A 21,954-nucleotide genomic window follows, 5' to 3' on the forward strand; every position below is an offset into this window, starting at 1 on the left:
TGATCGAGATGGACGCAAACGTGAAGGAGTATTAATGATAGATAGCAATAGCTCCAATTGGTACGCACTAGTAGGATGGAGATGGTAAACCGGAGTAGTACTAGAGCACTACTGCCTATCCTGAATTCGTGATAGGAGATAATGGCCTATATCGATCGTCACCAGCAGCCACTAGCTAGGATCGGGCAAAGGCCAAAGCCTAGCTATGGCTTAGATATCCACTCCAGTCTCCAGAGTCCACACCATGCATGCTTCCGGACAATTTCAGAGAAATACCATCACGCATTCCCTGTTACTCTTAATAGCCCCATCGGCTATGCTTAAAAAAAGATAAGCTAAAGCCAAAATTTCAAATTTAAAATATATTTTTGAAGTTGGTTTTAAGATATTTTTAATATAGTTTCGCTTTAGGGAACCAATGAGGCCACTGGTACTAAAATATGCAGGCACCATCATTCTCGTGTGGGCCTATGTTTCAGCTGACCAATGTGCCACGGACACATGCATGCATGGGAGGGCTTGGACAGTGAAAGGAAAACACATGCGTTTTCGCGGCCGTTGCCTATTCTTCGTGCGGTGCGGCTCCGTTTGTCTGGTAGAAGCACGGCCACGTAGTACGTCACATTGCATATTGCACATGTTTGTGCACTGACAGCCGCCACGGCCACTTGCTTTTAGTGGCCAGCTCTTTTTTTTCTTTAGAAAATACAAACACAGCCGTTCATAACGTACGTACACTCTTCGTAATCAGGGGTGGATCAGGAATAGAAGATTAGGGGACTCAACATGCTAGTACACCAGCATAAACATATCATCTCAGTATTAAATTGTGCTAAAACGCTATTAAGAGACCTTTAACAACTTCTATCTTACCAACCCAAAAAAAATTGAGGGGGGACTCGGGGGGTATCCATGAGTCTGGTGGTTGTAGGAGGGACTCAAGCCCCCCCCCCCCCCCCCCCCCCCCGCACCCACGTTGAATCCGCTCCTGTTCGTAATGAACGCACAGACGCACACCCTGCACCTTACACACTTATGAACACCACTGAAAGACTGGATCGGTATATTTTGGGTTTGACGAAGTCATCACAAGTATCTCACTGTCGACAGATACGTCGTCTACCACTAAAATAATAATTAGCCCTTAATAGGAGTACCCGTGTTAAATATAGGATTTGAATCTGGATATACTAGTTTCAACATAAGAAACCTAACCAGTTAAACTATACTTAATTCGGTGGGAAACTCTTTTTATGATGTAGAGTTAATGCGTGTATGACTTTATCCATGACGGTACAGAAATCTTGGAGTTCATATATACTCCCGTGCTTCAGTGTGAATTTGCAAGCGATTTATCACGGAAGTTTATTTGTGGCCTATTATGTATGTGTTGTCGTCTTTTATGCGGCATGAAAAATGAGTAAATTTTATAAAACTATAAATTGTAATTGGTTTCACAAAATCATATACTTCGAGGTTTGTTTTAGTGAACCACACGGGTCTTGGGGCATATTGTAACCACGTGTTGACAGTAGAATTGACAGGATTGATTCTTCTGCTGAAACAAGCCTCAAAATATAGGGTTTTGTGAAAGTAACTAGTGCCCTAAAATATGAAGAGCACCATCGGTTGGCCTAATAAATTAAAGCGATAGCTAAAATTTAAATTTTTGAACTTGCATATGAAGTTGATTTTAAGATATTTTCAACATATATAATTTCCTTTTAGCACTGACTTTTAAGTTGTTATAAACAAATATATAAAAGATTTACCTATAAATTATTTTTTATTTTCTAATAAGCCATTTTGACTTATCAGGGAATATAGGCAGCTATTTTGACTTATCAGGGAATATGGGCAAGCAATAAGGCTGGAAGTTCTGTGAAATTTTATCATGAAAAATGCAGACCACTTGACTTGGCCTTTTCTTGCCCCTTGCCATTCGCACCATATCAGTAGTTCAGTGCACGCAGCACTCTCCAATTCAGATCCTCTACAGTACTGCACATGCAATACATACTACAGATTGACATGCGAGACAACGATGATCTATGGGACCCATATGTCATGCAGTACTGCAAAGGTCCCTCCCTCAGCACTCTCATTCTCAACTCTGCAACTAGCTCAAGTGGCGACATAACCAATTATATGTGACGCAGAGCAAATTACCAAAACGCAAAATCGTGGAGTTCTACGAGAGTGTCTATTAAAGGGCGCGACGAATATACCGAGAGCGTAGCGTGAAGCTGGAGTGAATGCGAAGATAGAGCAGCTGGCCTTCACAGCTCTATCGATCGCTCCAAACGGTTCAGTGCAGAGGTCCGTTTCCTGAAACCTTTCACCCTCAGCCTTCGTCTTGTATGCATCGTCCCCATCGTCTCAACTCTTTTCCAGGTTCTTTGAAACCGCTGAGACCATGGAAGGTGTAGAATCCTGCAATGGCCGGCACGCCGACGCCGACGATCGCCGGACGTCCAAGAAGGATCGCCGGACCACGTGGGCCAGCGCTTTCATCCTCGGTAACACAAAACACATACTCATTATCTCATTATTTCGAGATGATTTTGCATCTGTGATTGATGTGGATGGATGCATCATATGCTGTCACGTATGGGGGCAGTGAACAACTTCATGCAGTACACGGCCTACTTCGGGGTGTCGACGAACCTGGTGAACTACCTCAAGTACAGGCTGCACGAGGGCAGCAAGTCGGCGGCGAACGACGTCACCAACTGGCAGGGCACCGGCTCCATTACGCCGCTCGTCGCCGCCTACCTCGCCGACGCGTTCCTCGGCAGGTACTGGACCATCCTGCTCTTCATGGCCATCTCTGTCCTGGGCTACGGCGTGCTCGCGGCGAGCGCCGCGGCGCCGGCGCTGCTGCACGGCGGCGCGGCGGCGTTCTACGCGGGGCTGTACCTGGTGGCGCTCGGCAGCGGGCTCCTGGTGGTCATGGCGCCGTTCGGCGCCGGCCAGTTCGACGAGGCCGACGAGGGGGAGCGCCGCCGGCAGAGCTCCTTCTTCAACTGGTTCTACCTCTCGCTCAACTTCGGCTCGCTCGTCGGCGGCACCGTGCTGGTGTGGTTGCAGACCAGCGTCGGGTGGGGGATCGGGTACGGCGTCCCGGCGATCTTCAGTGCGCTGTCCGTCGCCGTGTTCCTCGCCGGCACCGCCGCGTACCGGCGTTGCCAGCCGCCGGGGGGCAGCCCGCTCACCAGGATCGCGCAGGTGGTGGTCGCCGCCGCCAGGAAGCACGACGTCGAGGTGCCGGCCGACGCGTCGTTGCTGCACGAGTGCTGCGACGCCGTCGATGGCATGTCCGCGATACAGGGGAGCCGCCGGCTCGTGCACACCGGCCAGTTTAGGTGAGTAGGCGTAACATGCATCGCCTTAAAAATTGGGACACGTGTCACACTGCTCACTTGCTCAGTAGTTTCTCTGAATTTTTTTTAAAAAAGTTTATAGTAGTCTAGTGACTCTAGTGACAGTGTTTAGTCTACCGGTGCACCTAATTTGCGTACTGTTCCTTGTGACATCGACGGTATTTTTTTTTAGTGAAAGAAAGACTAGCGATTAGATTGTAAAGAGAGACGTTCTCAACCATAAGGCGCGTACAAAATTTGGGGTATCTTTCAAAATGCTTATACGAGTATTTTTCAAGAGAAAGTTTGTAGCCGGGCAATACTTTTGGTTGACTTGGAGTCGTCGAGCGCATATAAATGTGGTCCTTTTCTCTTGGAAATTACGGGTGGAGATGAATGAGAAGTAAGTTTGTCGTACTCGTGTCTGGTCCATTTCTCATCATTTTCCATTTGGTTCTGACCTGGGTAGAGGTGAATGAGAACTTGGGAAGACATTTTCGCATGCACCGTGACCATTTCAACATCCCACTCTTACGTTTGCGCCGGAACAGAAGTAATTAAGACGATCTATCTATTCCCCTAAACGGATTTGCTAAATTTACGTGGACAGAAAATAGGGTAAAAAAAACTTTCCATTTTTCGTCCGTTGGATTTGCTTGTGCGCTTGCACGATCGTACTCAGGACCTATGTTCGCAAGCCACGCGTGCTAGCCACTTGAGCTGTTACAAGACTGTTAAAATTTTTTACTAGTTACATTCGATTTACACTTGAGTAATAATACAAACACACTACAGTTACAGTGTAGTTATATTTGAAAGATTTTAGAGAAATTTTCTTTCGAAAGTTTTATAACTAGTCCATTGACTAAATTAGCCATTCCTCGTCCGGTTTGTTGCATGATTCACAGGTTCTTGGACAAGGCGGCCGTGGAGACCGCCGGCGACAAGGCAGAGCCGAGCCCGTGGCGGCTGTGCACGGTGACGCAGGTGGAGGAGCTCAAGTGCGTGCTCCGGCTGCTGCCGGTGTGGGCGAGCGGCATCATCTTCGCGGCGGCGTACACGCAGATGACCACCACCTTCGTCCTCCAGGGCGACACGCTGGACCCGCGCATCGGCGGCTTCAAGGTCCCCGCCGCCGTGCTCTCCGTCTTCGACACCCTCAGCGTCATGCTCTGGGTGCCGCTCTACGACCGCGCCATCGTGCCCCTGGCGCGCCGCGTGACCGGCCACGATCGCGGGTTCACGCAGCTGGCGCGGATGGGCGTCGGCCTCGTCATCCTCACCGTCGCCATGCTCGTCGCCGGCACGCTGGAGGTGGCGCGGCGGCGCGTGATCGCGCAGCACGGCCTGTACGGCGACGACGGCGACGGGGGGTACCTGCCGCTGTCGATATTCTGGCAGGTGCCGCAGTACGTGGTGGTGGGGGCGTCGGAGGTGTTCACGTTCATCGGGCAGATGGAGTTCTTCTACGACCAGGCGCCCGACGCCATGCGCAGCCTCTGCTCCGGCCTGTCCAGCACGTCGTTCGCGCTCGGCAACTACGCGAGCTCGGCGATCGTCGTCGTCGTGGCGCGCGCCACGGCGCGCGGCGGGCGGCTCGGGTGGATCCCGGACAACATCAACCGCGGCCACCTGGATGACTTCTTCTGGCTGCTCGCCGTGCTCTGCGTCGCCAACTTCGCCGCCTACCTCCTCATCGCACGGTGGTACACGTACAAGAAGACCGTAGATTAGCTGGGTGGGGCCCACCGTACCCTAAACCGTAAGGTTTGCCGTACTTGCATCGACCGTATATCAGCAGTGTTGGGCTGGGCTTCAATAGGCCACATCACTTTGGATTTGGGCTTTGTATGGCGGAGTGGGCTACATATATGTTGGCCCATACTGAATAGAGGGTATGATGGTCAACATACAGCCTATATTTCAGTGTATGCTAGTACCTTCGGGGGTGACTGATGAATAATGTCGTACTCCCTCCATCACAAAATAAACTAATCTCGTAAATAATGTTTAGATTTGTTATAATAGGATGTGTCATATCTAATGTGATGTTTGTTTTTTTTTAATTAGGTGGAGGGAGTACATAATAGTGCTTAGGAATTCTTTTTGAACTCTAATGAATACTCTACTGGTTATAGATATTGCTAAACACTACCAATATGTACTCCGCTCGTTTCAAATTACTTATTGCTCTACCATTTATTTATTTTTATTAAAATACATGCCACTATGAAATTTTAAGGCATTTCGATGTGATCTTCCATCTCTACCCTTTATCGATGAAGACATGCATATCTAATGCTGTTGATATTAGGAGTTTATAAAATACAATAAACTTATAATTATAATGTTATAATAATATTTGAAGGCAAATTTATGTGTACTGTTGTTTTAAAACCTAAGCATTTGATAATTATCTTTATGACTTTCTTACAATAATATGCCCAGATTAGACTTCTTCAAGTTACAATAAAACAAAAACGTATATTAATTAGAGTTTACTGTCTTTTTACAACCTATATAGGTAGAATTTAAACTTAGATGCTCAGTTGAATTAGTTGATTTGGACATAGGAATATACTCCTATTTCTTTAGACATTGACTCTTTGAGTATAATCCTCCTTTTTGTGGTTATTGCTTTACACTTATACGGCACTTCCCCAAGTAGTGGATTATATTTTTTTCATATCCATGTTGTTCTGCTCCTTGGATTGCTTCCAAACTTCCTTCTTTTGAAATAGTATAGTGTTTCCTCATTAGCATTGTTGAGTGGCGGTCTTCCCGTTTTGAAATCGGCTCATAGATTGTTAAGTTCCTTTATTTCTTTCTTTACTAGTACTAGTTGCATGTTAGCTCTGTTTCTAGCATGTTGGTTTTGCTTCTTGCATTCAATAGAATATAAGTTGCATCTGCAAGTCCATTAATTGAAAGTGCTTTTTAAATAAAAAAAATGGTGCATTTTATTAAATGCTACTAGACTGCGAAGTAATATATCAAATATTATATTATATTATTATTATTAAATATTTTATAACTATTTAAATGACATGTAGTAAACGATAAGGCTTATCCCTCAGGGATAAGCCATTCCTTAAGTAAAAGGGCCAAGATATTGAGATCGTATAGGTGTATCGAAGATAGAGCTGTACAGCTCCAGCAGCCTTCGAAACCTTCGACCTCAGCCTCGCAGCATCTCTGATACACCAACCCTGCATCCTTTTCCAGCCATTTTTCCAGGATCTCTGATTCTCTGAATTGCTGAAACCATGGAGGGCGCGGAATCGAATGACCGGCACGGCGGCGCCGCCGCCGACGGCCGGAAGTCAAATCGCCGGAATCGGTGGGCCTGCACCTTCATCCTCGGTAAAGTAAAACACGCTCGTAAATTCAGACATTTTGGTAGTATATCCCAGTACGTGTAACGTGTTGCATACTTGCATATCGATCTTCTGTGCTTTGGTGCATGCGTTGGTCGATCAGCGAACAATTTCTTCCAAAACATGGCCTACTTCGGCGTGTCGACGAACCTGGTGAACTACCTCAAGTACAGGCTGCACGAGGGCAGCAAGTCGGCGGCGAACAACGTCACCAACTGGGAGGGCACCGGCTCCATTGCGCCGCTCGTCGCCGGCTACCTCGCCGACGCCTTCCTCGGCCGATACTGGACCATCGTGCTCTCCATGGTCATCTCCGCCGTGGTACGTTCGTCGCCGCCGCCGGCGTACGTCGTGGATGTGTGCAGAGAGCTCTAGCTCACGCTTTATACATCGCGTGTTCTTTTTCGAGCATGCAGGGCTATGGCGTGCTGGCGGCGAGCGCGTCGGTGATCAGGCTGGAGAGCGCGGCGCTGTACGCCGGGATGTACCTGGTGGCGCTCGGCGGCGTGCTGGAGCCGATCATGGCGCCGTTCGGCGCCGACCAGTTCGACGACGGCGAGGACGATCAGCGCGGCCGGCGGCAAAGCTCCTTCTTCAACTGGTTCTACCTCTCGCTCAACTGCGGCTCGCTCGTCGGCGGCACCGTGCTGGTGTGGGTGCAGACCAGCGTCGGGTGGGGGGTCGGGTACGGCGTCCCGGCGATCTTCAGCGCGCTGTCCGTCGCCGTGTTCCTCGCCGGCACCGCCACGTACCGGCGGGACCAGCCGCCGGGGGGCAGCCCGCTGACGAGGATCGCGCAGGTGGTGGTCGCCGCGGTCAGGAAGTTCGACGTGGAGATACCGTCGGACTCGTCCATGCTGTACGAGAGCGACGCCGTCGATGGCATGCCGGCGATACATGGCCGCCGCCGACTCCTCCACACCGGTCAGTTTAGGTGAGCAAGCGTATGCATTTCCAGTTAGGGCAATTGCCTTTGTCGTTTCTCTTTGAATTGGAGGAAAAAATGATTTGAGATTGCTAAAAATCATGTGGATTGATTAACCCCAAATATTGGTACCATCAAATTCTTGTGTTAATAGTACTAATCGTCCAGTCTAGTCTATAAGGAGATGGATTTTCCGCCTCAGGCCTTTTCCTTTTAATCCCACCCACAAGAGAATTTGAAGAAGAATAATTTCATACCTATTATGATGTGGAATTAATTCCTCTCAATCTTATTCTTGTAGGGATCGAACGAACAAGGTCTCAAGCGGGCATCCTCTCCTTTCTCGTATGTCACTCAAATTTTTCTTTAAAATGAATATGATAATATAAATTAATATGTGAAATATCACTCCATAAACACATAATATGCCATATTTCTTTTTTTTTTAGAAACATAGTACAAACGTATGCGCTCATAACGCGCGCATACTCACCCCTATAAATGCATACATGCACATCCTATTTCTAGTTATGAGCATCTTCAAAAGACTGAGTCGACATATTTTGATACTGACAAATTCACTACGAATGTCTTGGTATCAAGGGGTACGTCATGTACCATTGAAAAAAATAATTAGCCGCAAATGCGAGCACTCACGCCAAGTTTAAACTTGAATCTGGATGAGCGGATTCCACCACAAAGAAACCAACAAGTTAAGTTACACTCACTTCGCATCAAATTTATTTGTAACTCAAGGTAATTCAACTTCGACAAAAGTATAATAAATGCAAGTTTTTTAAAGGTCTTTCTTTATGTACAAGCCATCGCATTAATACTAAGAGATATAAAAACCATGATTGCCACAAAAATAAACAAAGAAACTTTAAAGTTTGAGATGTTACTAATAAATATTCTTTTAGTGGAACATTTGCAAGTAAACGTCAAATATTTATTATCAAAGGGAGGTAAACAAAAAAGTTTACTTTAGTGGAACATATATTAGCTCTATGCACTGCACATAAAAATTCAGCTAGTTTAGAATAATATATATCAACTTTTAGTTGCCGACCCTTTCTTTGAGATGACATGTCATATTGTCATGGCGCAACTAAGGCTCTGTTTGGAGAGCTTCTAACTGCTGCAGCTTTTTCTAGAATTAAAAACTCCCCTAAAAAGTTTAGCGTTGGTCATAATTTTGAAAAGTTATAGTTGTAAAATCTAGAAAATAAACTAGAAGTCAAAAGCTGAAAAACCGAGCTTTTCTAAATTCTTAGAAACTGGTTACCGACTAACTATTTTTTAGAATTTTAAGCTCACTAATCAGCCCCTAAATCACCTATTCAAATCGTTTGCCTCATGAACTCGGCTGCTTGTTGATCTAGGTTCTTGGACAGAGCTACGGTGAAGACTGCCGGCGAGAAGGCGGCGCAGAGCCCGTGGCGACTGTGCACGGTGACACAGGTGGAAGAGCTCAAGTGCGTGCTCCGGCTGCTGCCGGTGTGGGCGACCGGCATCATCTACGCGGCGGCGTACACCCAGGTGACCACCACCTTCATCCTCCAGGGCGACACGCTGGACCGCAGCCTCGGCCGCTTCAAGGTCCCCGCCGCCGCGCTCTCCATCTTCCACACCCTCAGCGTCATTCTCTGGGTGGCGCTCTACGACCGCGCCATCGTGCCGCTGGCGCGCCGCGTGACGCGCCACGACGGCGGGTTCACGCAGCTGGCGCGGATGGGCGTCGGCCTCGTCATCCTCACCGTCGCCATGGCCGCCGCCGGCGCGCTCGAGGCGGCGCGCCGCCGGCTGATCGCGCGGCCGTCGGTGTTCTGGCAGGTGCCGCAGTACGCGGTGGTGGGCGCGTCGGAGGTGTTCACGCTGATCGGGCAGATGGAGTTCTTCTACGACCAGGCCCCCGACGCCATGCGCAGCCTCTGCTCGGCGCTCTCCAGCACGTCGTTCGCGCTCGGCGACTACGCCAGCTCGGCGCTCGTCGTCGTGGCGGCGCGCAGGGGCGGCGCGCCCGGGTGGATCCCCGACGACATCAACCGCGGCCACCTCGACTACTTCTTCTGGCTGCTCACCGCGCTCTGCGTCGCCAACTTCGCCGCCTACCTCCTCATCGCACGCTGGTACACGTACAAGAAGACCGTAGACTAGTGCACATGGGCCGGGTTGACTTGGCAACTTTTACTCGCTAAGCCCATTTATGACACAAATGGGCTTGGCCCAATAAAAGTTAAGCTTCATGCTTCATGTCAGCTGTTAGCCCATGGAGAATTACCAAAACCCCAGCAGTTCGGCTTTGCATGTAAGGCGTCGTTTCGAAAAATTTCAACGGTTTTGCTATAAATCTTGCGACAGATTTTTGTTACATATCATTTGATTTTTGGACCGGGTGGGAAAATAAAATGTGTGTGTTCACGTGTAAGCGAGGAGTCGACCGCACGATCTCTTGTTGCCGAACAAAGGCCTTTTACCAACTGAGCAAGGAACCAATATTGTTTTGTGTCCAAAGAACAAACTTACATACTACTTACAAATTAATTACAGTGTAATTATGTAGTAATTACACTTAACTAGTAAAATTACAGCAATTATACTAAAATTACAGTGTAACTTTTTAATGCATATGTTGATGACATTTTTTTTTATTAAACCTCTTTGGACTTATAACTGTTAGATTGGGTCCGGTGTTACGAACTTACGATTAAGCTAGACCGTTTCCCTCTGCAACGTGGCGCACATCCATATGTTGAAAAATCCGAGTGAGATGAATGAAAAAATCATTCGAATGATTGCTAGGCACTCCCAAGTAGGCATAAATATTAGCCCGTTGGCGCTCCCATCTCATCGATGCAACATCGGTCTTAACTACCATTTGCAATTAATTAACCGAGAATTGGACCACTTCGCCGCATGGTTCCTGCTTTTCGATCGTCAGTAGTGACGAATCTCGCACTAATCGTACGATGGTTTCACCCTCCTCGTACAAGGAATACGCATGACCTATACATCTGTACTATAAAAAATCAATATAATATCGGATGTGTAGATTCATTTTTTATGAAACGAAAAAAACAGTTTTAAAAGTGACATATCTTATTACTACTAATCTAGACATATATCTATTCAGAAAAAATACTTCAATTAAATCGACCAATTTATTTTTTTTTTACTTTTTTTAACCTTTCGAGTGCGTGTATATCACGAAAGCAACTGCAAAACATGCGTACGTACGCCTGCTTCCTCTCAGAGCTACACAAGTTGGAGAAAGTTGAGCCACATCTCCACTATGTTCGGCGAAAATGTAAAAAATTACCTAAGTAAGATGCATCGTGCATCGGGGTAACCTAGCTAGTAATTAGTTACCGCTGCTGCCAGTTTTGGACCAAACATAACATGGAAATTATCTGGCTTTGGTGTCCCTTTCAAAAATGTCACTATATAGCCTGTCTTCTCCTGAATGGATTGGGACCGGGAGAAATCTCAAGAAAAACCACTCTGTATAATCTGAACCGCCAAAATTAAACAAATGGGCACTAGCACACTGGTGTTCCAAATGTCCATGATTAGCTGCGCCGACCAAGTTGAAAACCAATTCAGATACAAACTGACTACTGTAGAGAGGGCTCATGTATGATGTACATAGGCATGACTAGCGATTAGCGAAATGCTATATAATTTCAAATTTCATTTGAAAGCGAAAGGAAGCACAACAGTCTTCTTGCCTTGATCAATCATCAATCCACGTATCTTAGAATACCATTAAGCGGAACGAACAATGCAAGGCCACTTGTTTCAGTTTCAGAACCACTTCAAGCTCGATATATATTTTGAACCAATTTATATTTTAAAAATAGTACTGAATTTTCTGATGCGTACGTCATGTTCAGTAGTACCGAACTATTTACAAACCATAGATTCACTACAGCTAGTTAATTTTCATATTTCGCATTAAGCTGCTAGAGATATTTCATTCACGTTACACTCATTTTTTTTTTAAGATAATAGAAATGGGTTGCATCTCCGGTCTCTGCTCGTAGACACACAGCCAAAAAGTTTAGAAGTGAATAGAAAAGAGCTTAAAAAAGACGAGATGGGACAAACCCCCAACTTCTACCGATAATATGATCTACTAAAATAATGTTTTTTAAAATCACGTAGATTCTATCATGAGATTCTGTAGGTACTACGCCATCTAAACAGAAATAAAAGTTACTTGATTACCAATTCCAAGCGTGTAGCACCATTGCGCATAGTATCCTGTTGTTTCTGTGAAAGCATCATACATTAAGAGTAAAGCCAATTGGAACACATGAAGATAACCTGTATGATGTTAGACATTTTTTTATGGTTAAAAACTATATCATTACGGCATTTTTTTCGCGTTACACTAATGACTTAGCAAGATATTAATTGGATCAGTAACACCATAATTAATTTGTTTATGGTTGGCATGATGACATAATGGCATGCACTTGTCAATCATCTAGATCTCACACGCATTGTCGATGGAGTATTAACGCACAAACTAATCATACGGCAACTAAAATTTTAACGCTCGAACTAGGAAGAATGTATACCTGGCCCTCGATCGGAGCTGAGCCTGATCGTGCTACTGCGGTTCAGACGAAAGAGAGTGGCGTCCACAGTGACGTTTTGGGTGAAAGGGCTCCAATTTCTCCAGCTATTTTAATTCTCCATGAGCATAGAGATGAGCAAAAGCATTTACTTAATTGATCGAGATTAGCTGTTTGATTAGTGGAATCAATCTTGCATGCATGCGTTCAGACTGCAGAATTCAGACACTCTGCGTGTAGCTGTAATCAACTGCTGTATTCTTTCTTTGCTGGCTATTGCCGGCGAGCATTTGCCTTTTGCACTGTGTCCCTTATTGCACAACAGCGTACCGAACTTTACTCCATGAGATTTTTCTGAAATTTATGTTGTTATTATCTAATTGACACTATGAATTTGAAGTGGCGAAGATTAGCAGTCTAAATATAAAAATACATTCAAATATGCAAATACTGCCGAATCCCACACGCTGATGGCCGGTGCAAGGTGCAAACAGGAGGTAATTAAATTGATAACCACTTTGCTCCTAACGATTAACGAAGAGACTAATTCAGCCCTGCCCTGTGCACCAAGTCATTGAGATTCTACAATCAACCTCCTGTTTTAATTAATAATTATCTCTGATGGCTGATCAAGTTTGCTGCTGGATCTTCATCAGCTTAACGCCATCTGCTTGCAGCTTTCTCTCCGGCCAAAGCAAAAACAGGCGAAAATTCCCCTCGCCCTGGAACACCTCCGTGCAACAAACGCGATCCCTCATCTGTCTTGTACTCATCTACTAATTGAATAGCACAGACGATAGAGATGCATTTCTGAACTGTGCATGTTTCTGATTTTTTTTGACACTGGATGAGTGAAATTTATTCTACCATGTTGTGCCAATTTTTAATCTAATCTTCTCGCCCACGTGTAATCTCTCAATGTTCACTGTCAGACAGACTGATTGTGAGTTTTATCTGCATTGTACTTACTTAACAAGTTAAACAGCATCGTAATTAACCAAATAAAAAACACTAGTATTAGCTAGGGTTCTAGTAGCACTACTACTTATCGAAAAGAGAGACAGGCAAACGGCTAGCCTGAGATGTCAGACAGCTTAAACACAATGCTAATGTTTTTAAGCTAATGAAACACTATACTAATGAACTCTACAAGTCTATATATACCGGGTATGTATTAACCTTGTAACAAATTTTGTTAGGTCATTTGCCCTTGCAAACCTCACACGAACATGGGCATGTCCCCTGAGCCATGCAACTCCATCTCAGACTGTTCCCAGCAGCAGAGCCATCATCTGACTCTGACACAGCAACAAGATTCAACGATTATTTGTACTAATCAAGAACTTGATTATTACTACCGATTCTACGACGTGGACGAAGCGGCGTTTGATGGCAACGAGGTAGAGCTCGTCTCCAGGTTCTCCAAGGTCACCAGGATGGACCGCATGATCAGCTCGCCGTATCAGCCGACGTGGTCGCCGGCACAGGCCGCCGTCGACGTCGTCGGGTCGTCGGAGACGTCACGCGTCAGGAAGAAGAGGTTCTGGGACGTTCTTGAGAGTTGCAAGCAGAAGGTCGAGGCCATGGAGGCTATGGACACACCGGCGACGGCGACGTTCCGGGTCGGTGCCGGTGATGGCGGCGGCGGCGGCGGGGGTGGCGCAGGAGGAGGAGGAGGAGGAGCTGACGGGATGCGTCTCGTGCAGCTGCTGGTCGCCTGCGCCGAGGCGGTGGCGTGCCGCGACCGCGCGCAGGCGGCGGCGCTGCTGCGCGAGCTGCAGGCCGGCGCGCCCGTGCACGGCACGGCGTTCCAGCGCGTCGCGTCGTGCTTCGTGCAGGGGCTCGCGGACCGGCTGGCGCTGGCGCACCCGCCGGCGCTGGGGCCAGCGAGCATGGCGTTCTGCATCCCGCCGTCGTCGTGCGCGGGGCGCGACGGCGCGCGCGGCGAGGCGCTCGCGCTGGCCTACGAGCTGTGCCCGTACCTGCGGTTCGCGCACTTCGTGGCGAACGCGTGCATGCTGGAAGCCTTCGAGGGAGAGAGCAACGTCCACGTGGTCGATCTCGGCATGACGCTGGGCCTCGACCGTGGCCACCAGTGGCGCGGCCTCCTCGACGGCCTCGCCGCCCGCGCCAGCGGCAAGCCGGCGCGCGTGCGGGTCACCGGCGTCGGCGCGCGCATGGACACCATCAGAGCGATCGGGCGGGAGCTCGAGGCGTACGCGGAGGGGTTAGGGATGTACCTCGAGTTCAGAGGCATCAACCGTGGCCTCGAGAGCCTCCACATCGACGACCTCGGCGTCGACGCCGACGAGGCCGTCGCCATCAACAGTGTCCTGGAGCTCCACTCCGTGGTGAAGGAGAGCCGCGGGGCGCTCAACTCGGTGCTCCAGACCATCCGCAAGCTGTCGCCCAGGGCGTTCTTGCTCGTCGAGCAGGACGCCGGCCACAACGGGCCATTCTTCCTCGGCCGGTTCATGGAGGCGCTGCACTACTACGCCGCGCTGTTCGACGCGCTCGACGCGGCGCTCCCGCGCTACGACGCGCGGCGGGCGCGCGTCGAGCAGTTCCACTTCGGCGCGGAGATCCGCAACGTGGTCGGGTGCGAGGGCGCGGCGCGCGTGGAGCGGCACGAGCGCGCCGACCAGTGGCGCCGCCGCATGAGCCGCGCGGGGTTCCAGTCGGTGCCGATCAAGATGGCGGCCAAGGCGCGGGAGTGGCTGGACGAGAACGCCGGCGGCGGCGGGTACACGGTGGCGGAGGAGAAAGGCTGCCTCGTGCTCGGCTGGAAGGGGAAGCCGGTCATCGCCGCCTCGTGCTGGAAATGCTAGAACGCCGGCATCCGGTGGCCGGTGGCCGGCCGGCCGCCGGAGAGAGGTAGACACCGATGCTGGACGTAAATAAAGAGCTCTCGATCGAGCACCATTGTCCGTTCATGGATGATGGGCAAACACGATGCTGTTCAAGCCGTTGTGTGAGCATGAACACTTGTATAAATAAGCCCACTGATTAGAGGCTTGTTGTTTTACAATTTTGTGTAGGTTCTGATGTTTAATTAGCTCATCTAACAGCATACACTTGTATCGTCCTCCTTTTCTGCCAAAGTGCAACATGACAAAGAACATATTGCACAAACCTAAATGGCGTATATAGAGAACATGAATGATGAATATTACTACTCCCATTTTAGATTGTAAGACGTTTTGATAATGCTGTTCAAGACGGCCAGCCCATCGTCCAGGACAGTACTGTTCATGCGACGACCGCGTCGATCGGCGTCGATATCGAGGGTTCAGTACTCCGTACATCCCCAGAGTCCCTTGACCTCTGGATCGATCGATCGATCCACGCCACGCATGCGGAGATCCGCGCGAATCTCGGAGCCTCCGGATCGATTTCGTTGCAGCTGATTAGTTATACACCCGTATCTCAACTGAAAAAAAGGATGGATGTATACGGGACTGCTCGCTTATATGTAGACCTTCCTCTACTCGTTGGTAAACCATTTGGTTATACGTCTCCGCGTTCTTCTCTCATGGCGGCGGATCCATCCCCACAGATGCAGAAGACGAAGAAACTAGTCAGGGTGAGGAAGAAAGTAGAGGTTGTGCTGCCAGTAGAGGTGCTGCCGCTGCTGCCGCCGTCGTTGGCCATCATCTGCAAGCACAAGGTACACGAATGGATCACGCCGGAGGATTACACATTCAGGTTGTTAGATCTCAACCTGGTGCTCACCTTGGCTGCCGTCGGGTGCGCCGGGCTAGGCTTCTTCCTCTTCCCGTGGAACCGGGCCCTCGGGATGGCTCTCGCCGCCGCTTTCTACGTGGACTTCTTCGCGCACGCCAAGGCATCGATGCTGCTTCACTGGGACGTCTTCCCGCGGTTCGTCCTCGCCATCCTCGACCGGGGCCGCCGGCTTATGGCGGTGGCGTGCGTTGCATCGTCGTGGTTTGCGTGCTCCGCTTCGGTACCCAGGACGGCGTCCGCCGTGCCACCTTGTTCATTTGGACCGTCGCCATGGCGCTGGCCGCGCTGACCGGCTGGGTCCTCCGCGTCGAGAGGCGCGTCTCCGCCGCTGCAGAATTCGTTGAATTGGACGACGACACGAGCCTTTGGATCATCCGCAAGGATGGGAGTCTCGCCGCCGTTGCAGATATCGAAGGAGACACCACGTTTTACTTGCTGACATATCGTGGAATTATTCCAACTGGCTACGATGTAGTAGTGCATACTGCCAAGCCATGTGTTACATGTGTATGATCGATCAGGTGATCGAATGATTGATTATTATTAGCGCCGTTAATCAAATAAGTTACGCCTCTCTGTTTCCGGTCTACTGGCCTGTGGATGTCTGGGTATAAATGTTTGGCTAGAATTCTTATGTGTGAAAAGAAACTTCAGATTTGCTATACCACATTCGCATGAAAATTAGCGCAAAAATTTACTTTTTTTTTTGTTTGTTTGATTTGTGCTGCGATCTTGTGCTTTGGTGTGCTTCTCCTTTTTATCCAGCGACCAGTTAAGATTCGGCGTAGAGGGAGGCTGAGGCGGCGGCGACAATGGTGGCAACGTAATGGGAAGCAATGGTCGAGATTGCTAAGGGGCGATTGGCCCCCTCTCCTCTCCTCCGCACGGTTTCCCCCTTTTTTTTTTGGCACCGCATTACTTTACTATTTTAGTAAATTTATGCATCTATAGTTGTACACCTCAAGTTTACACATCTAAAGTTAAGAGACCCAAAATTTATAAATCAAAAGTTTATATATCCGATTCAAATTTGAATTTGAATTCAAATATTTTTTATATATAGTATTTCTATGTATCTAAAGTTGATACACCTAAAGTCTATAAACCCAAAGTTTATAAATCAAAAGTTTACATACCCGATTCAAATTTGAATTTGTATTCAAATATTAGTTTATAGATCCAAAGTTTATAAGTCAAAACTTTACATACCCATTTCAAATTTGAATTTAAATTGAAATATTTTTTATATATAGTATTTCTATACATATTTTTTTCCAACTTTATTTTTTTTATTTTTTTAAATTTATGGTGTAGTAGGAAGAGAAGAAGGGGAGGAGGAAGGGGGGAGAGAGAGCTTATAGGGGGATGGGGATCGATCGTCGATCGCCCATTGGCCACAACCCAGCAATGGTGGTGTGTGAAAAACGGATAAGGAGGAAGATGGGCAATGGTGGAGCCACCTCCTAGATCAGGCTGCATGGTTGGCTAATTCTTAGTCGCTGGGGCTCAACGATGTCGCTGGCACTACTAATGAGGATGAGGGAATAGATGGTTTGTTGACGTGTATGAAAAATGAAGGAATAGATGGTTTGTTGACGTGTAGGAAAAATGGTGACACTACTACTGAGGATGAGGGAATAGACTATAGATGGTTTGTTGACGTGTAGGATGAGGGAATAGATGATTTGTTGACGTGTAGGAAAAATGGTGGCATTACTACTGAGGATGAGGGAATAGATGGTTTATTGACGTGTAGGAAAAATGGTTGGCCAATGAGAAACACCATTAGTCGTTGAGGATGAAGGAAGGGATGGTTGTTATTGACATGTGGAAAGAAATATCAAACAATTAGAAACGCCATTAGTTGCACAAGACAGACGACGCCATTGGCTTCGCCAGAGAGATGAGAGAAGGGTTGGTTGTTTGTTGACTTATGGAAAAGACAGGCCAGCCAATTAGAAACGCTATTATTCGCTTTGGCTTGACAATGTCGACTAGCTCCGCCACCAAGAATGAGGGAAGGGATGGCGGTGAGCAAAATCTTACATATTTCTTTTCATATGATATGTGTTGCGATCTATGCTCCGGTATGCTTATCCTTTGCAACCATCAACCTCTATGAACTCTAGTGACAGCAAAGGTGGCTCTAACCAATTACTCCCTCCGTACTAGAATATAAGAAGTTTTAAAGTTGTACACGGTTATTAAGAGAGTAGAAATGAGTGATAGAAGGTTATGATTGGATGAGTAGTGGAGGTAGGTGAGAAAAGTGAGTGGTAGAAGGTTATGATTGGATGAGTAGTGAAGGTAGGTGAGAAAAGTGAATGGTGGAGGATTGTGATAGGTTGTGAAGAGAATGTTGATGGATAAGTTGTTATATTTTGGGACAAATCCTGAGTGCTAAAATTATTATATTTTAGGACGGAGGGAGTAGGATATAGAGTTTGGCTCGCCTACAAACGAATCCATACGAAGGGTTTGGTTAAGATAGCCAAATTTTTACCAAACACACAAAAGAAACCCAATTTGTATCCCCCCGAACATCTTCTAATCATCCATCATAAAATCCAACCATCTCCCTCAAAGTGTACAAAACGTCTTCAGTCAAAGTTCAGGGCAGCCCACCACAAACCTGATGTGTCATGTTGCGCTTTGACAGAAAATAAAAGGACAATATAAGTGTATGTTGTTAGATGAGCTAATTAAACAATAAGAACCTACACAAAATTGTAAAACAACAAGCCTCTAACCAGTGGCCTTATTTATACAAGTGTTCATGCTCATATAATGGCTTGAACAGCATCGTGTTTGCCCATCATCCATGGTCGGACAATGGTGCTCGATCGAGCTCTTTATTTACGTCCAGCATCGGTGTCTACCTCTCTCCGGCGGCCGGCCGGCCACCGGCCACCGGATGCCGGCGTTCTAGCATTTCCAGCACGAGGCGGCGATGACCGGCTTCCCCTTCCAGCCAAGCACCAGGCAGCCCTTCTCCTCCGCCACCGTGTACCCGTCGCCACCGGCGTTCTCGACCAGCCACTCCCGCGCCTTGGCCGCCATCTTGGTCGGCACCGACTGGAACCCCGCGCGGCTCATGCGGCGGCGCCACTGGTCCGCGCGCTCGTGCCGCTCCACGCGCGCCGCGCCCTCCCACCCGACCACGTTGCGGATCTCCGTGCCGAAGTGGAACTGCTCGACGCGCGCCCGCCGCGCGCCGTAGCGCGGGAGCTCCGCGTCGAGCGCGTCGAACAGCGCGGCGTAGTACTGCAACGCCTCCATGAACCGGCCGAGGAAGAATGGCCCGTTGTGCCCGGCGTCCTGCTCCACGAGCACGAATGCCCTGGGCGACAGCATGCGGATGGTCTGGAGCACCGAGTTGAGCGCCCCGCGGTTCTCCTTCACCACGGGGTGGAGCTCCAGGACGCTGTTGATGGCGACGGCCTCGTCGGCGTCGATGCCGAGGTCTTCGATGTGGAGGCTCTCGAGGCTACGGTCGACGGCTCTGAACTCAAGGTACATCATCCCTAGCCCCTCCGCGTACGCCTCGAGCTCTCGCCCGCTAGCTCGGGCGGCTAGTCCGTCGAGGAGGCCGCGCCACCGGTGCCCGCGGTCGAGGCCCATTGTCATACCCAGCCCAGGTCCACCACGTGGTCGTTGCTCTCTCCCTCGAAGGCTTGCAGCGTGCACGCGTTCGCCAGGAAGTGCGCGAACCACAGGTACGGAGCGCCACGCCGCGCACGCCGTCGCGCCTCGCGCACGACGACTGCGGGATGCAGAACGCCGTGCTCGCAGGGCCCAGCGCCGGTGGATGCTCGCCGGTCCAGGAGCTCCTGCACGAAGAACGACGCGACGCGCTGGAACGCCCGGCGCGCCGGCCTGCAGCGTTGCCGCCTGCACGCGGTCTTAGCACGGCGCCACCGCCTCAGCGCAGGCGACCAGAAGCTGCGCGAGCCTCATCCCGTCAGCTCCTCCCCTCCTCCGCCAGCGTCACGGCCACCGCCACCGTCACCACCAACCCCCTGACCCTCACCTTCCCGAAGCGGCGCCGTCGCCGGTGTCTCCATAGCCTCCAAGGCCTCAACCTTCTGCTTGCAGCTGACAAGAACATCCTAGAACCTCTTCTTCCTGACGCGCGGCGTACGTCTCCACCGACCCGACGACGTCGACGGTGGCCTGCGCTGGTGGCCACGACGGCTGATACGACGAGCTGAATTTGTCCATCTCCATCCTAGCCAGTGGCCTTGGAGACCCTGGATGAGAGCTCTACGCCTCTACCTCGTTGCCACCAAACCCCGCGTCGTCCACGTCGTAGTAAAACAAATAGGATTTTTTTCTAAGTTTAATCAAGTCCAAACAAATACTTCCTCCGCATCAAATTACAAATCGTTTTGAATTTGATTAAAGTCAAAATAATTTAAATTTGGCTAAATTTGTAGACAAATATAGTAATATTTACCGGTAGCGCTATTCCGAGCGCTAGAGCGCGGAATATTGTTCCGAGCACCGCACAACGCGCCCAGAGTCCGCAAAAACTGGTGTTCGGTTGCCCACGTTCGATCTGTGTAGATTAGTTCTGAGAAACGCCCAGGGGTCTTCCGGCTAGCTCCACAAGGTGGTGGGCTAGATGACCTGGGTTCGAAGCCTCACCCTTTCTAATTATTTGATATTAGGTCCTTCCCTAATATTCGTGTTTTTTTAGTTCTATTTGAATTCGGGGTAAATCATTTACATATCCGTAAAATTGGTGGTCGGTTGAAAACAATCGTTGTAATTGGTTTATCTCTGTTTCCAATCGAGGTAGTTACGATATGGTGTGCAATAAACTGAGACCAAATCTTGTAGGAATTGAATTACTGTCGATGTAAATGAAATTGATGGTGCATGTGCGGATGTGCCTGTAGTAATTGGATTAACGACAACCATGCTTGGTGAAATCTTGTAGTAATCAAGTTACTGTCGACATAAATGAAAATTGATGTTGTATGTGCTTGTAGTAGTTGGATTATGAACAATATTAGTTGATCAAATCTTGTAGTATTCGTATTATTGTCGATGTAAATAAAAATTGATGGTGCATTAACTTGTAGTAATTGCACTATTGCGGTTGAAGATTTCTTATAGAGAGTGCATCAAGCAAGAAAAATAAGGAAAAAATAAATAAGGAGGGAGTTACTGGGGCCTAATTAGTTTACCCCCAAATTATACGTGAATATTTTTTTTTTACTTATACATCGAATCACTCCATCCTAAATCACGGGACAAAAAATAAAGATTTTACATGCACATCATAGTAAAAGCACAAGAATAAAAATTTCGGAGTTGCTAAAAATATGGTGCCATATGCTACAGTCGATTTTTTTAGCCACTTACACAGTAGTTACACCTCATTTAAACCCCGCTTATACATATATAATTAGTATGTAATTTTAGTACTTACATATGTAATTTTGAGACTTACATTGTAAATACACTAAAATTACATATGTAATTTAGGGGCTTACAATATAAATACATGCCAACTATTTTTTGATGAAAAATATGGCGTCATAAATATAGCTGCACCCTAAAAATTTTACACACAAACACAACAATATACGCCATCGCCAGTTCCTCGTGACGGCTTAATAGAGTTTCTGTCCTATTAGAGAGAGCAAGAAAACAAAGCGGCGGAGATGCAGGCTGAAGCCGAGGCAGCAACAAGTCTGGCGAGGACAGGGGCTGGCGCGGTGGCGTCAGGGGCGCTCACTGTCCATGGCGCTAGGTGCCAAGCAGTGGAGGCAGGGCATCGGTCCGGGAGAGGAAAAAGGAAAAAGTAGGGAGAAAAGGGGAGCTTTACTCTTGCCGATTTGGGAAAAAGGCGAAGGAGGAGGAGGCGAGGCAGGGACTTCTGCCTCCCATCCTTGGATGGATGCGCGCAGAGGCAGCGGGGCCGGGCGTGGGCACGGGCGGTGCCAGGGCTTGACACG

At 48.4% G+C, this 21,954-nt stretch overlaps 3 protein-coding genes and 1 pseudogene across 3 annotated transcripts; 3 read left to right on the plus strand and 1 right to left on the minus strand.

The window, feature by feature from the left end:
* The first annotated feature begins 2,164 nt into the window (after positions 1-2,164).
* Positions 2,165-5,522, plus strand: LOC127761473 (protein NRT1/ PTR FAMILY 8.1-like). The gene is made up of 4 exons (XM_052285770.1): positions 2,165-2,319; positions 2,395-2,519; positions 2,621-3,365; positions 4,271-5,522. Exons 2-4 carry the CDS (start codon positions 2,417-2,419, stop codon positions 5,094-5,096), a joined length of 1,674 nt encoding a protein of 557 aa, XP_052141730.1. The 5' UTR covers positions 2,165-2,319; positions 2,395-2,416; the 3' UTR covers positions 5,097-5,522.
* Positions 5,523-6,628: 1,106 nt separating this feature from the next.
* Positions 6,629-9,821, plus strand: LOC127759821 (protein NRT1/ PTR FAMILY 8.1-like). The gene is made up of 4 exons (XM_052284043.1): positions 6,629-6,725; positions 6,843-7,060; positions 7,156-7,673; positions 9,047-9,821. The coding sequence occupies exons 1-4, from the start codon at positions 6,629-6,631 to the stop codon at positions 9,819-9,821; spliced, it is 1,608 nt and encodes a 535-aa protein (XP_052140003.1).
* A 3,652-nt stretch (positions 9,822-13,473) lies between these two features.
* On the plus strand, positions 13,474-15,072 carry LOC127760615 (GRAS family protein RAD1-like). Its single transcript, XM_052284903.1, has one exon. It carries the CDS (start codon positions 13,474-13,476, stop codon positions 15,070-15,072), a length of 1,599 nt encoding a protein of 532 aa, XP_052140863.1.
* A 3,580-nt stretch (positions 15,073-18,652) lies between these two features.
* On the minus strand, positions 18,653-20,323 carry LOC127760720 (GRAS family protein RAD1-like; annotated as a pseudogene).
* Between the last annotated feature and the right edge of the window lie 1,631 nt (positions 20,324-21,954).

Source organism: Oryza glaberrima, chromosome 1, assembly GCF_000147395.1.
Source record: "Oryza glaberrima chromosome 1, OglaRS2, whole genome shotgun sequence".
Lineage (NCBI taxonomy): Eukaryota > Viridiplantae > Streptophyta > Magnoliopsida > Poales > Poaceae > Oryza > Oryza glaberrima.

Coding starts and splice junctions, on each gene's coding strand:
- LOC127759821 (XM_052284043.1), top strand. CDS start 6,629: ATGGAGGGCGCGGAATCGAATGACCGGCACGGCGGCGCCGCCGCCGAC. Junction 7,061..7,155: donor CCATGGTCATCTCCGCCGTG/GTACGTTCGTCG, acceptor TCGAGCATGCAG/GGCTATGGCGTGCTGGCGGC. Junction 7,674..9,046: donor CTCCACACCGGTCAGTTTAG/GTGAGCAAGCGT, acceptor TTGTTGATCTAG/GTTCTTGGACAGAGCTACGG.
- LOC127761473 (XM_052285770.1), top strand. CDS start 2,417: ATGGAAGGTGTAGAATCCTGCAATGGCCGGCACGCCGACGCCGACGAT. Junction 2,520..2,620: donor GGCCAGCGCTTTCATCCTCG/GTAACACAAAAC, acceptor GTATGGGGGCAG/TGAACAACTTCATGCAGTAC. Junction 3,366..4,270: donor GTGCACACCGGCCAGTTTAG/GTGAGTAGGCGT, acceptor CATGATTCACAG/GTTCTTGGACAAGGCGGCCG.
- LOC127760615 (XM_052284903.1), top strand. CDS start 13,474: ATGGGCATGTCCCCTGAGCCATGCAACTCCATCTCAGACTGTTCCCAG.